Raw genomic sequence first — 15,442 nt, forward strand, 5'->3', positions numbered from 1 at the left:
CTTTTTCAATTCTTAAACTACATTTGACCTCTCTCTCTGTTTCTAAAAATCCCATGTGCAAGCAGGTTTCAGACACCCTGTTTACCTGACAGGGTTAGTTTTTTAATTAATATGAAACTGTACTGTAAGCGCTTTTCCAAATTCACCGCATGAAGTCATGTTTTGGTTGGATTCAAGAGACGACTCAGACCGGTATCTCTACAGATAAGAAAAAAGCTTGCATCCTATTTTTTTCTAACTGAGCTCTCATTATTTTCTTATAATATAATGAGGTACATAATCATAGGTTGCCTATGATTTTTTACCTCATTTCTGCCCAATTTAGAATTGCCAATTGTGTTATTTTTAATCCCAGTTCACCACTGCAACCCCCTGGCGACTCGGGAAATGGTGGCAGACACACAAGTCCTCCGAAACATGTCCCTGCCAAGCCGTCTTTTTTTTCACAGTAGATCCATAGCGAAGCCATCAGACCTATAGTGCTGGAGGACAACATAGATCTGAATGGCTCCACTGCAGACCCGCAGGCGCCCTATCATCCACAGGGGTCGCTGGTGCGTGGTGAACCGTGGATTGCCCTGCCGACCTAAGCCCTTCCTACCCGAGCAGCGCCCGGCCAATTGTGAGCTGCCCCCTGGGAACCCAGTCAATGTCGACAATGATGTTGCCTGGATTCGAACCTGCGATCTCCAGGCTATAGGACGCATCCTAGACTCCACGCAGAGTGCCTTTTACTGGATGTGCCACTCGGGAGCCCACTCCTGTCTTTCTTAAAGCACCTTCTGTTGGTTATTATTCAAGATTGATACACAGCTAAGACAAATTCTGCTTTTAATAGCCAACAGCAAACACTGCTTGGAGGTGCCAAAGACTAATCCTTATCTCTGAAGGTCTAATGCTGCTTTGCTCATACAGGCAAATTTTAAAGAGCTTTTTTCTGTATTCTACTGTGTGTCTGAGACAGACTTTTTTTTTATATATATATATAATTATTTCACTTTTAAACTATACAGTTTCCCAGTAAATAAATAAATAAATCTGTTTATTACCAGTAAAACTTGCAACACTTATTTTTAGTTTTAAATGTAATGCTGTCCATCAGTTGCTTTTTCTTTTGTAATACAAAAGACTGTGTAGTTTTAAAAACTGAACTCATTTTCAGTTAATTAAATGAGGTGCTTGTTTCTGCCAAGGTTACAGGCTTCCGCGTGTGATAGATCTCCATTAATTTAAAGATAGGGGAGGCCCTATGTTTAAGTCTGACCAGCTTCCAAGAAGTTATATGCACTCTAATAACAAAGGCACACAGACCAGCTTTTTTTCTAACATTAACACTTGTTCAGTTTTCTTAATTCAAATCCTGTTATCCTGCTCATAATTTGCTGCAATAGTATATCTACTGGTTTTATATTCTTTTAAAACATAGTACAGTTATTACAGTATTGACATTATCAGTTAGTACTGAACTCTCTTATTTTTACCTGTAATATGTTCTTTCCACAATAATTATTTTATTTGTATAACAGTTTATCTTTAAATGATTTTATAACATGTATTTCTAATTCAGATACGTCAATTAAGCAGTCTTCTAGAAATTGTAATTTTATTTTACTCCATTGATATACACAGACGGCAAGAGATTAATTTTAATTAGGCACCTGCTTGGCAGGTGCTCTGCTCCATAGAGTTTGGCATTCTGTTCTCACTGGATCAGAATGTTTGAGGTTCTGAGTCCAATTAAAACAGATGCTTTTGTCTGGTAAGGGAGGTTTGGAACTTTCAGCAGGTCAGTCTGACCTTTTGATACAAGGAACTTTTCTTTTCAGACCTTACACAGATTCACTAATAATATTTTTCTACTGGTTATACAGACTTTTCAAAAGAATACAGAATCTTACAACATTACTATTAATACTAATAAAGACTATCATCATTTTTTTTTTTTTTCTGAACAGTGTGCTTTAACAATTTATTTAATGTTTCTGCTGGCTTTGTATTCTTTAAAATATAGTACAGTCATTACAATATTTTAACCCTTTGCGGTCCATTTATTCAACGCGTCTCAGGCGCGTCGGGTCCAATTTATTTTCACACACACAGTTTATTTTAGACGCGCTGTTTTAAAAGTATTGTTTCACAGTAAAACAGGTTTAAAAGGCACTGCATATCAACAGGACACTCAGTACTGCATCTCCAACCCCGCCCCACCCCTTGTTTGTTGTATTTTTCACATACCTCTTCATAGTCGTGCATACTGATAAATCATCTCCTGATCGCTTGTTTTATCACCAAACTCCTCAATAATGCTATCATTGTTTTATTACTGTAACATCTCAAAAAGCTCTGCAAATGTCTGTGATATTCTTTGAGCCCTGGATGCGGAAGCAGCTATCTTGTTTGTTTCTGGCCGTGTTATCTATGTGGTGCCGGGGCTATGTGTATTGCTCAGATCCGCCCTTTTTTTTCCTGGCTTTTCTCGGATCCTATCGGTCTCACTTGGCCATTGAATGGTTTTCTCTGCTTTTTCCGGAGAAAAAAACTAGAGACCTGTGCTTTACTTCTTTTTGATGATATCGGACAGGCTCCGACATCGGACCGGAAAGGGAAAATTGTAATGTCGAACCTGTGAAGTTCATGAAAGAGTTGAAGGACCTTGTTTATTGCTTGTTTATTTTTTATAGTGAATATGAAAAATAATTAATGGTTATCTTTGTATTGGAAATTACACAAAAATTAAGAGATTAAACAAATGTCACAGTCAACAGTCATTACTACAGTTGTTTTGGTTTTAATCACAAAGGACAGTGAATCTAAAAAAAACTTGTAAAGGATATCTACTGTATTAGACTGTTTCAGAGAAATTTTGAGTCCTCAGCATCCCACTGACCTAGCCAGTGGTGGTGACTACCTATGTTGTCTATTATTTTGTTTGTTTGGAGTATTTATTGAAATGAGGTACTTCGTAGCTTTACTACAGTTGACTGTGTGAACACTCCTTGGCTCGACAAGGGCGCATTACATGTTTGTAGTTATTATTTTGTTTGTTTGGAGTATTATCATTACACTTTTGTAGGTATTGTTTTGTTTGGAGTATTTATTGAAGTGAGGTACTGCATAGCTTTACAGTTCACTGCGTGATCACTCCTCGGCTCGGTTATAGATCAGTGGGCTTGGCTCATTCGTAACAAGCAACAAGGGCGACCGAACGTTCTGACATTTGACCGAAGTGCGCAGGCGTATTTTCAGTTAGGAAAAAACAAACCACGCATGCGCGAAGAAAAGTCTGAATATCTGTGTAATTACTTGATCGATTTTGTTGGTTCCACAAAAAGGCACTCCTCGTTAACGAGTTCTACCAGCCTACCAAAGGAGGTAGGTATTTAAACTCACAGCCGTTTTATAGTTATTTGAGAGCATAAAATTGTCTGAATAATTTTTAAAAAATAATTTACCCCATTCTGTAACTTTAAAACTACCAAATGGATTTTCACAATCTATACCAAAAAAAATTATCCTTGACATGGACACCAAGCATGCCAAATGGTGTCCCAATCGGTTTTGAAATGGCCAAGAAAATATAACCCTCAAAATCGGGTTTAAACAAGAAACCGTCAGCCACTCTTACTATAGAGCTGCTATAGCCGCTCTATAATATAGCTATTACTATAAACTGAATATATTCTACCTGAAATGAAATGGGTGATATGATTCTGCATAGTGTACATACATGGATGGATGGATGGATGGTAGGTAACAACAGGCCCCTAGTGGTATTATATCACGCTACACTGAAGTGTTCTTTTAAGTGCTGTTTAACACTTTTTATTGAAAAGTAGGCTGTGGCCCTTTGACAAAGAAGTCTAATCAAACAAAAGAAAACCTTGCCTTTCAATGACACTAACTAAACTTCAATTGTTATACTATCCCTGACTCATGTGAAGAGGGGATACTCCCTTTGTCTCCAACACCAAACTCAAAATTCACAGGTACAGTCACAACAAAACAATTAACGGTTCACTTACAGGCAAGCAGCAGAATGAGCAAAAAGGGCTTATTTTCAGAATATAATCCCACATTTATACGCAAAGTCATATCCTATATAATTTGACATTTTATTGTCTCATCTTTCATGCTAGCTGTGTTGCAGTCATCAAAACACAATTTTCCATGGAAACTGCCAGTAAACAGTGATCTTGCATGCACCGTATAGCAATACAATATTTTAGTGAATAACTGAGAATATAAGCACACAGAAGCACATTTTGTATAATTTTATGTATATGTACATTTACTCTACATATTATGGTTTGGGTTTAGTGTTGTTGATAATGGATCATTGGGGGAAATGGCAAAAAAGACACTTTTGCATATAAAAAACTATATATATTTTACTGCATTATCATTCACACTAGTGTTGCTTTCAGGAGACCTAACAGCTGTTCATCACTGTGACAGAGCACTCTCCATGGTTTTTGCAATTGCCTGACGTGACGTTTTTGCATACAGCAAAAGAAAGGTGCTTTTCTTTTTAACCAGCGCTTAATTTCTTTTTTTTAACTCTTTACACTCAGCCCTATTTCCGTCTGTTTTTCACTGTTTTCATTCATGTACAGATGTGCTCAGATTTGTTGGTACCCCTCCACACAAAACGAAGAATGCACAGTTTTCTCTGAAATAACTTGAAACTGACAAAAGTAATTGGCATCCACCATTGTTTATTCCATATTTAATAGAAATCAGACTTTGCTTTTGATTTTTTATTCAACATAATATTGTAAATAAGAAAACAAATGAAAATGGCATGGACAAAAATGATGGGACCGCTAACCTAATATTTTGTTGCACAACCTTTAGAGGCAATCACTGCAATCAAACGTTTTCTGTAGCTCTCAATGAGACTTCTGCACCTGTTAACAGGTAGTTTGGCCCACTCTTCCTGAGCAAACTGCTCCAGCTGTCTCAGGTTTGATGGGTGCCTTCTCCAGACTGCAAGTTTCAGCTCTTTCCATAGATGTGCGATAGGATTCAGATCAGGACTCATAGAAGGCCACTTCAGAATAGTCCAATGTTTTGTTCTTATCCATTCTTGGGTGCTTTTAGCTGTGTGTTTTGGGTCATTATCCTGTTGGAGGACCCATGACTTGCGACTGAGACAGAGCTTTCTGACACTGGGCAGTACGTTTCGCTCCAGAATGCCTTGATAGTCTTGAGATTTCATTGTGCCCTGCACAGATTCAAGGCACCCTGTGCCAGGCGCAGCAAAGCAGCCCCAAAACATAACCGAGCCTCCTCCATGTTTCACCGTAGGTATGGTGTTCTTTTCTTTGAAAGCTTCATTTTTTCGTCTGTGAACATAGAGCTGATGTGACTTGCCAAAAAGCTCCAGTTTTGACTCATCTGTCCAAAGGACATTCTCCCAGAAGGATTGTGGCTTGTCAATATGCATTTTAGCAAATTCCAGTCTGGCTTTTTTATGTTTCTTTCAAAAGTGGAGTCCTCCTGGGTCTTCTTCTATGGAGCCCACTTTCGCTCAAAAAGCGACGGATGGTGCGATCAGAAACTGACGTACCTTCACCTTGGAGTTCAGCTTGTATCTCTTTGGCAGTTATCCTTGGTTCTTTTTCTACCATTCGCACTATCCTTCTGTTCAATCTGGGGTCGATTTTCCTCTTGCGGCCGCAGCCAGGGAGGTTGGCTACAGTTCCATGGACCTTAAACTTCTTAATAATATTTGCAACTGTTGTCACAGGAACATCAAGCTGCTTGGAGATGGTCTTGTAGCCTTTACCTTTACCATGCTTGTCTATTATTTTCTTTCTGATCTCCTCAGACAACTCTCTCCTTTGCTTTCTCTGGTCCATGTTCAGTGTGGTGCACACAATGATACCAAACAGCACAGTGACTACTTTTCTCCATTTAAATAGGCTGAATGACTGATTACAAGATTGGAGACATGTGCGATACTAATTAAAGAAACTAATTAGTTTGAAATATCACTATAATCCAATTATTTATTATCTTTTCTAAGGGGTACCAACAAATGTGTCCAGGCCATTTTAGAATATCTTTGTAGAATAAGCAATAATTCATCTCTATTCACAGTTTCTTTGCTTTATTCTATGACATACCAAAGGCATGCAAGTATACATGATAAAATAGCTTTTAATTTCATCACTACCAACAAATTTGAGCACGTCTGTATGTTTAACTACTGGTTTAATGTTTAATCATGTTTGGTCACTGCTATATATATATATATATATATATATATATATATATATATATATATATATATATATATATATATATATATATATATATATATATAAATATTAGTAATCATAGATGTCTCAATATGAAATGAGCATGGGGTGGGAGCTGAGCTTCTGAGCTTTCCAACAATACCGTCCCTTTCAGTCTAGCTGTTACAATGACGGCGCAATAGACTCAAAACTGTACCACATACACACACTGAATACGTCTTTGGAAAGCCCAGAATCTGTACTTTTAAACAAGCCATGAAGGTGGCTTTTACAGTGCCTGAGTAATATGTGCGTAACCTTTGGTGCGCTGGTGCCCCAAAATGAATGGGGCTGTGTTTTAAGAGTTAAAGCGAAAGTCACCGCTTGCAAAACAACACCTAGATTACCTACACTTAATATCGTGTTTTTTTTTGTTTTGTTTTTCTTTCAAAACGGTTTACTTCCTGCATTGTACTGAGTTTCTATAATGCTTTAAGATAGCGGCATAGAATCACGTATGAGAGAATAAAGTCTTAAAGGCACTTAAAATATCCAGCACTACTTTTTATTTATTTATTTATTTTAACCAGAACTACGCAGAATGCAGCTCATAGAGCTTTCGTCACTGACACCCACTTCCTTCGAGACTGTTGTAGCGTTTCAGGCATTCTAAATTTGGGTGAAAGATGCAGTAGCTTGGTGTCTTCAAATATCTCTGCAGGATTTTCCTACACTGAAAGTTGCAGATATGCGGGAGCAACTTGGAAAGTGCATGATTCCGGCGATCCCGCGCTGAAATTCAAGCCATGGGTGAGATTAGGCGGACGCCTGCAGGGCTGGCCTTTGTCCTTCAGAGGCTGGGTTATGCCCTTAGTAAAGATGGAACTGAAGCAATAATTTATCTTCCCTACTAAGGGAAATTGGCTCCCTCATTGGAAGCAGAAACTTTTACACAGGAAAGAGATAGCTTACTACACACACATGACAAAACCTTGGCCTCTGATTGGCAACCACACCTGGTACTTCGGTTTAGTGTGGCGTTCGCTTTATTGTTTAGACAATGTGATTCTTTGAGCTCTGTTGGGATCACAGGAGTTTGTTATGAAGTGATGAGTGACTGAAAGAGAAAAGTTAATCTAAACAAGAAGACATAAGATAACACTGATGTTTTCTAGCCATACCAAGATATTGGTTTAAAGCAGGGCTTCTCAAACTCAGTCCTGGGGACCCCCTGTGGCTGCTGATTTTCATTCCAACTGAGCTCTCAATTACTTAACTAGACCGTTAATTGAACTGATCATTTGCTTAATTAGACCTTTTTGCTTGTTTTCAGCTCTTAAACAGTTGCAGTTCAAGTTACTTATAAAATGTTATAGCCAACTTGAAGTCTGCAACTGAAAACAATGATCAGTTCAATTAAGGTTATAGTTAAGTAACAGAGCTCGGTTGGAATGAAAACCAGCAGACACAGGGGTTCCCCAGGTCTGAGTTTGAGAAGCCCTGTAATTGTAGTTAGCAAAATAATTCCATACATCTATTTTGCACAAATTAGTTTAGGTCTCAAGTGTGCAGTTTTTAAAGAAACACAAGTTATAGCACGCATGTTTTTTCATTTTAAAATATGATCTCTAGTACTACTTTAGGTTACTGGAAGCTCTCAGTGTCTATGCTGCATTCTTGAGGTATCTATTATTTATTTTAACATTATTCAGCGTAACATTATTCAGTTTAATATATAGCCCTGTTCAAGACTAGGCCTATTTTAATTTGTTTGAATTTGGACATGCAGGATATAAAAAACCCAAACAAGGAAACTGTTAAAGTTTGTTAATTTTACTACAGTGTTTAGTTTAACACCTGTTTTTTTGCACAAAGGTTGTTGTCTTAACGCTGAGTTGCTAGACAAAGCTACTGTGCTTCCAAGGCAGTTCCTTCAGTGTTTTGTTTTGTTTTTTATTATGAAACGCCACAGAATTGTTGGTACTGTATGATGTGAATTGAATTGAGACATTTTTAAATCTAAAATTCTAAACATGAAATACTATTGCAAGCACTTCCATTTGCCTTGCTGCTGAGATGTTCAATAAATCTAGCCCCCCCCCTTCTTTTTTTTAAGGTTGTGTAAAATTCAAAGTGATTTTAAAGCTTGGGATTGATATTCATGCACATTCATACATCTTGTATTATAAAATGCTGAAAAACTTCAGCTTCAGAAGAAAGCTGAGCTGTGCCAAGTGAATTGCACTTTGTGTAAGCAACAGTATTACTGTAGTAGGCCTTTTAACCTTTTGTGCTAATCTGTTTAAGGCAAACTGTAGGCTATAAAAAAGGTAAGAACTGACATTTCAGTTCCCAGTGCCCTGATTACACTAAGCAGTCAGAAGTGCAAGCCCCACATAGTTACAGAAGCTGTGTTGAAGCTTTTCTTAGAAGATGCTTTCAGTGATAATTAGTACTAAATCATACTCCAGCTGATGGCATGTGGGATTGAAAAAGCCTACATTTATGTAAAAGAGCAGTCAGCACAGTTACAATGCTTTATTGTGTGATGTACTGTACTAATTATTTAAATAGTCCAGAATAGTCTTTTTTTTTTTTTTTGATCCATCAAATAAATAAAATGTAATGTTAAAGAAATACAAATGCATTTATCATGTTAAGAAAACTGATTAGCAGTATAGTAAAGTCCCCTGTATACTGTCACGGTGTGAAGGAAGTGATTGCATTGACACAATTTAATTTATTTTCACTTTTTATTTACATGAGTGCAATACCTTTTTGTTCTCTTTTTCACAGTGGAACGAGTGTTTTTGTTACCAAGCTATATAGAAACTGGGAGAAGGTGGGTGTGTGAGTCATTGTGTACAGACGTGACCGCATGAAAGAGGAAGTTGCTTACCTAAGCACTGCAAGCTTCTTCATACAGTGTTTTATGGCAGTGAAACTGTTGGAGGTAACAATGCTGACGTGAAGAATAAACGAAGAATGGTGAAGTTAACTTCTCCCATTTCTGGAAATCCTACAGATTCCGATGCGGAACACAATGCTGCGATTAAGCTTGCCCAGGAAAGAGATGAAATAGTATCCAAATACGATAAGGTAAGGGTCAATACTTTTCGAAACTATTCAATTTGATACGTCATTTCCCGTACATTATGCCCTTAGGAATGCTTTAACTTTGTTAAAAAATAAATCTATAAATACAATTCACACAAAAAAATGTTTATTTTTTTAACGATAACAAAGATTGTAATTGTCATCTTTTTAAAAAAATATGTACAGTCAATGTTCCATTATTGCTGCTGTTGAATCAAGGAAGTCTAGTTTCGTCCATTTTCACATTGCTTTGAAACTGATTAGTCCTAATCTATTGGCTTTTTTCCTGTTACTCATTTATTTTATGTAACATGACTGATATTTCCTGTGTTAAATAGAACGGGATATATATTACTGTACAGTATAGTAAGGTAAAAAAATGAGACATTGGGAGAGTTATTGTAGTGTGTGTTATTCTCAGTCTGGAACATGTCAAATGTATTTGGATCATTTTTGATTTACTAACTGAGTGCTAAATAACGTTACAGAGAGATTACCCTTGGATTAAAAAAAAAAAGATCTAACATTTCAGTCAAATGTTTTACAGAACTGTATAAACCACTGTCTTTTTTTGTTTCTTTGCCATGGTTTGTTTTTTCTGTATACTATATTATAAGCTTCATATGTGGGATTCCAAATTCTTTCATATATCATTTTACAATGTTCACAATGCAGTGTTTTCAACTTCGTGCTGTGTGTTGCACTCTGCTTAGAAAATAACCCAAACCTGGCTTGATGGTTTCCCAGGTTTCAATCTGAGCTCTAGCAGCAGTAGCACACTCTACTGTGTAGATATCCGTTTGTAGTGATGCTATCGTTCTCTATTAGACCTGTCTGGCTGTGTCAAAACCAGCTACAGATATTTAAAACCTTGGATTGAAAAAGTCAACCAATCTCGGCAGATGTAATCTCATTCCTTTAATTGCTGTGGAATTTTGTCTGTGGTCCGCAGAGCATTCTTTACTTGGTGCTGCTAGTTTTATTCTGGATAGCTGGTACAGTAGCTGCTTCCTGACCATTCAATAAACAATTCCTTATTTTCTGTATTGTAAGTAGTTTTTTTTTTTTTGTTTCGTCATTTATCCATTGCAGTAATTCATTATTCATTTTACTTGAAAGTAAATTGTACAACTGGATTTGCAAAAAGTCATTGCTTATTATCTATATACATGTGTCATATTTTGTTTTATGGGGTTTTGTAGTTTGACATGAATAAGGAAAACATGTTTGACTAAACAAGTGTTTGTATCTAAACTTGATTTTAAATACCTGAATTACATACTGTAGACAAGCCTTTGCTTTTTAACTATTACACTTTACTTACTATATCTAGTGGCAGACACTACAGTAATCTGACATTTTGGAGAACTTTATTTATTCTACAATTTTTGTACCATTCTATAAAAGATGGAAAGCAAGCTGATTTTAAATTCCTCCAGAATTTAAGCTAGTTGGCATTGCCAGCAAAAATAACAGTGAAAGACAATGGAGTAATGGGATTCGTGAGGCACAGTGGATCTGTCAAATACTTTACATATCAGTTGTTATCATCATTTATATTTGAAAAAAATTATAGCATACCAGTAACGTAAAATAAGTCATATGTGTGTTTTGTATCTGTATCTGTATCTATCTATCTATCTATCTATAAAATATACTTCAATTTTTTTTTTTTCAGGGAAGAGATGGAGCAACTGTGGAACCCTGGGAGGATGCCAACTACCATCTCTATAAAGTCACAGACAGATTTGGATTTTTACAGTAAGATTTGTTAAGTTTATTTGTGAAAGCAACCTTACACCACTATTATAAAATGAGCAAGAAACCATTGAAGGCCTCTTTCCTTCAGCCACAAGGACTGCGTCGAAAGCTATTTTAAATCAGTCCTGTCTGTTAACATTGTTAACACTGTCGGATCCAGTCTGGGTTGCAGGCTGGAAGAAATTGGTCTCTCTGTATCGCTGTGATTTGAGGAAGCTACCCAATGAGCATCCATATTCAAATGGAAATTGGACATATTTATTTTGTTTAAAATCCCAGTGGATTATAGCCTGCAAATGGAAACCTCTGCAGTGTGAATTTGGTATTGAAACAAGATGAAATTCACTTTCACAGTTTCATGGCAGAGACGTTTATTTTGAGTGTTTTCTTCCAGTTTTAAAATGTTACCCAGTACTTAAGTTTCTTTGCACAGTGCAGCACTAAGCTTCCCCTTTTCTGTGTGTGTGTTTTAAATTTTTTTCTGAAATATTTAGTGAGCATGGTAACTAAGCTATCTGGATATTAAACTGGAAAACAATCAAATATAAGGAAAATGTGAATATGTAAAGTATACCTTTTAAATAGAAACATGAATGGATGTGCATGTGTTCTATGTTTCTTGCTTTCTCTATGGTCTACTAACTGCTCCAAGTTAATTAGCTGGACACGTGTAATACATAACTTTTATTATTGTATAAAATGGTGGCTTTGTGTCTTATATTTTGAATCTACTGCAATAGTTAAAATGTTCATATAATATAAATATTACATCTAAGGTTGCAGTTTCTTAACTTCTTGACTTCGGAACAGCTGAAACACAACCCAGCTATCCTACACAATACTAATCAATAGTCTGTTATAGTGACTGTGTTTATAATATCTGATTTGAATTTTGTCACAATTTCATCAATACTTGTTTCTTGGGCTTACATGGGTGTCTGTAATTGTCAACATCATGACAATACTGCCAATCAGAATTCGTTTTGTGTTCTGTATGCCGTGACATGTCACTAATAATTCCCATTCATGACCTTAGCTGTGTTTCATGTGTACTTTTTTTTTTTTTTTTTTTTTTTTCCCCCAATATCGGCATGGATCACATCACCAGCTGGTCATGCCCCTAATGATTACATACCTCAGATCTGTCAACAGTAAAGTCAATTCAAAACAGTGAATGGAGAAAGACTGTTCACAAGAGAAAGGAGGGTTAACAGAATAAAAAAAAAAAAAAGTGTTTTCTTTTAGCGTGAAATTTTATAATTTTAAATGTGTTTTTTTTTTTTTTTTTTTTTTTTTAATCTAAATACTACAAGTCTTAGCTAAATGGTTGGTTTCACAGACCACAATTAACACTCATGTCCTAGATTAGTGCCAATAGCAGTCTGTGAACCCTGCCGATGGTGTGTTTTTTTTTTTTGTTTGTTTTTTTTAAATACAATTTGATAAATCGATATGCTACAGCACATATGTATGATTGCTACTTGAATGGAAAAGCAACCAGGCTTCGGAGGTGCAGGCAGCTGAGATCACCGAGATAGGTTGATACTATGCCACAGACAACCTTGTGAGTTAAATTAAACTAGTATTACCCATGAAAGCTAGACCGATATAATCAAAATTGTGTTCAGAGCATGTAGTGTTGGGGAGCATTCAGGCTGCTGAATTGAGAAGCATCTGTAGCACTGAAACTGTGTAATTAGTTATTCTGGTGCTTAGAGTAAGTAGTCACTTACTTATTTCCTGTTTAAGACTGGAGGCTGATTTCCTTTGCTGTATACAAGGATGTTAATGAGAGAGGATATACTACAACGTCACTTTTACAGCACCAAATATCAAAGGTTTTGAAATGTCAGTATTGATTTAAAAAATTAAAACTGCAAGATTGTTCATCTGAAAATTACCATAATTGTTCACAAATAACAAACACAAAATCGGATTCTCTCTAGAATAGTTGGCTTTAAAACTATTTGGTAAGTTCCCAGCAATATGATAAGCAGCTAAACTGGTAAATATTTAAAACAGTTTAAACATTTTTATTCTTGAAATGCCTAGTGAATTTGATAGCTTTCCTTTTTTTAACCATTTATTTATTTTATTTATTTATTCTGTTTATTTGAATTCACTGCATGTGGAACACTATAGATCATGTGAACTAAATGTCTGCTAAACAGGTGAACCAAGTTGTATTACAATGTTGGGATGCCCCAAAGATAACCCCAGCCACTGCAGGGGTAGTGTGTGATTTTTTTTTTTTTTTTTTTTTTTAAAAAAGGTTACACATTTGTATTTGCCACAGTTTGCCACAGGCTCTTACATCTGCTGCTTATTTTTTTTAACAGTGCGAATGAGCTTCCAACGTATGATTCAGTGGAAGAGAAGGTAAATAAAAATAACTTCAATTACCACTCCTATATATAGATATAGATATAGATATAGCTAGATAGATACCATGCACATTATTGCGTACCTTACCATGATTGTGGTAAGTATTGCTAACACCCTTCCACTCCTGTTGACGGTGCAGCAGAGCAGATGAGAGTTAAACCAACAGTGATTTATGTTTCAAGATAATTGCAAATGGTTGATGAGAGCTTAAGGTCGGTTTTAATTGCCAATGCAATCCATCATTTTGTGTAAGCACCTAATAAATCATACTTTTTAAAGCTGTAAGTACACGTACATTTGAATAAAACAATCGAATTAGATCTGGTGACCTTACTGTCCACTTAAAAAAAAAAAGTGTACACTGTGTCATATAACTGTTTATACAGGCATGTAGAGATTTTGTGATGTGGTGTTTTTTTTGTACTCCATGCAAAGGTACCTGAATATTTTTATGTTGTCAAATGTTAATTAGTGGGAAGAATGGGGAGTGAGTCATTTAATTGGCAATTTAATTGTTAGATGCATTTGCTAAACTTTTTTTTTTTTTTTTTTTTGTTTTTTGGCAGCAAAAACTTCAAGAAGTTGAGAGAACTACAAAATGGTTGAAAATGATGAAGAGCTGGGATAAATACAAGAACAGTGAAAAGGTAATTGAGATTCAGTTGTCTATTTATTTATTTATTTATTTATTTATTTATTTATTTATTTAACTAACTCCTTTTTCCACCAATAAGTGTGTATTGAAACTTTTTTTCTGTACTTGTACAGTACATCTCTAAAATGTGTTAAGTAGAATTTCAGGCACCTGTTTCTCATTCTTCTCATCAAATTTTAAATGTCACCTCAGCACACTGATGTGTGGCAATTGCTTTATTTCTGAAGTTATGTGTTGGTGAAAATGATATTGACTTTTCCTTGAAAAACCTCCTACTGTAGAAAACAAAGTAGGCTATGCATTCAGGAAAAACTAAACAAAACTTAGTAAACATTGATAATTGGTATAATATACAGTGTTTCCTTTTCTCCTTGTAACAGTTAATTATTTTTGCAATATACAAATCAAGTGTGGTCCAGTGGTTAAGGAAAAGGGCTTGTAACCAGGAGGTCCCCAGTTCAAATCCCACCTCAGCCACTGACTCATTGTGTAACCATGTCATTTTTATTAAGCAATAATGTCTGATGAGAAGTGTTAATCACTGTGCAATGTATAAAGAGTTGTATTTCATAAAGTCGGTATACCTAACAATTTTTATACCCACAGTGAATGCAATTTGTTGAAATGCCTTGTGGTTATAATGCAAATCTGTAAAAATGACTGTCGTTTGCTACAGCTTTATAGCTGCCCCTTAGACATGGAATACAAATGTTATGCTTTTGTATATTTTTTTCAATTCACTAATTAACTTGAACAGTATTACTTTTCTAATCAGTTTATTTTAATTGCACACCAAAGGAATGCCATCATAGTGATAGCAGCAATGGTATTCCAGCAAGTTGGTATGGTCTGTTTAGTTTCATTGACGGCTATTGCCTTATTCCACATCCTGTGGAATTAGCAAAATTGCTGTAGATTGATTGATAAGAACATATGTAATATACTGTAAGCCATACCTATTTTGCAAAATCGTTTGCCTTTTTTTTTTTTTTTTTTTTGACATGGTATTTTCGGTGGATCACCACTGTGATATAATCACACTGTAGAAGTAAACATCAGTATGCTAATTTATATATTTTTCTATTTTTCTGAATGTTACTGACAAAGTTGGGTGGTGTCACCTGGAACATCAAAGGCTTTAGAGTAAAAACAAGGTGCAAGTTTATAAAACCCCACCGACCTTTATTATAAATGCCAAATTGCAGTAATGCTTTTTCATGGATGATTAACTTGGAGATGGGAAACTGCACCAGTTAAACTTTCTTTAAACACTTGGTTTGGTTTTCAACTTTGATACATTGTT

General features: G+C 35.8%; 1 protein-coding gene across 4 annotated transcripts in view; it reads left to right on the forward strand.

The window, feature by feature from the left end:
- Positions 1-15,442, forward strand: part of LOC117420122 (USP6 N-terminal-like protein) — a 59,313-nt gene that overhangs the window by 25,916 nt on the left and 17,955 nt on the right. For all 4 annotated transcript variants that reach the window (XM_034033667.3, XM_058985981.1, XM_058985982.1 and 1 more), the window contains 4 exons: positions 9,268-9,341; positions 11,017-11,099; positions 13,439-13,478; positions 14,051-14,131. In XM_034033667.3, the coding sequence (XP_033889558.1) occupies positions 9,268-9,341; positions 11,017-11,099; positions 13,439-13,478; positions 14,051-14,131 (278 nt within the window). The remainder of the gene's footprint in view (positions 1-9,267; positions 9,342-11,016; positions 11,100-13,438; positions 13,479-14,050; positions 14,132-15,442) is intronic.

The sequence above is a fragment of the Acipenser ruthenus genome, chromosome 14 (genome assembly GCF_902713425.1).
Source record: "Acipenser ruthenus chromosome 14, fAciRut3.2 maternal haplotype, whole genome shotgun sequence".
NCBI lineage: Eukaryota > Metazoa > Chordata > Actinopteri > Acipenseriformes > Acipenseridae > Acipenser > Acipenser ruthenus.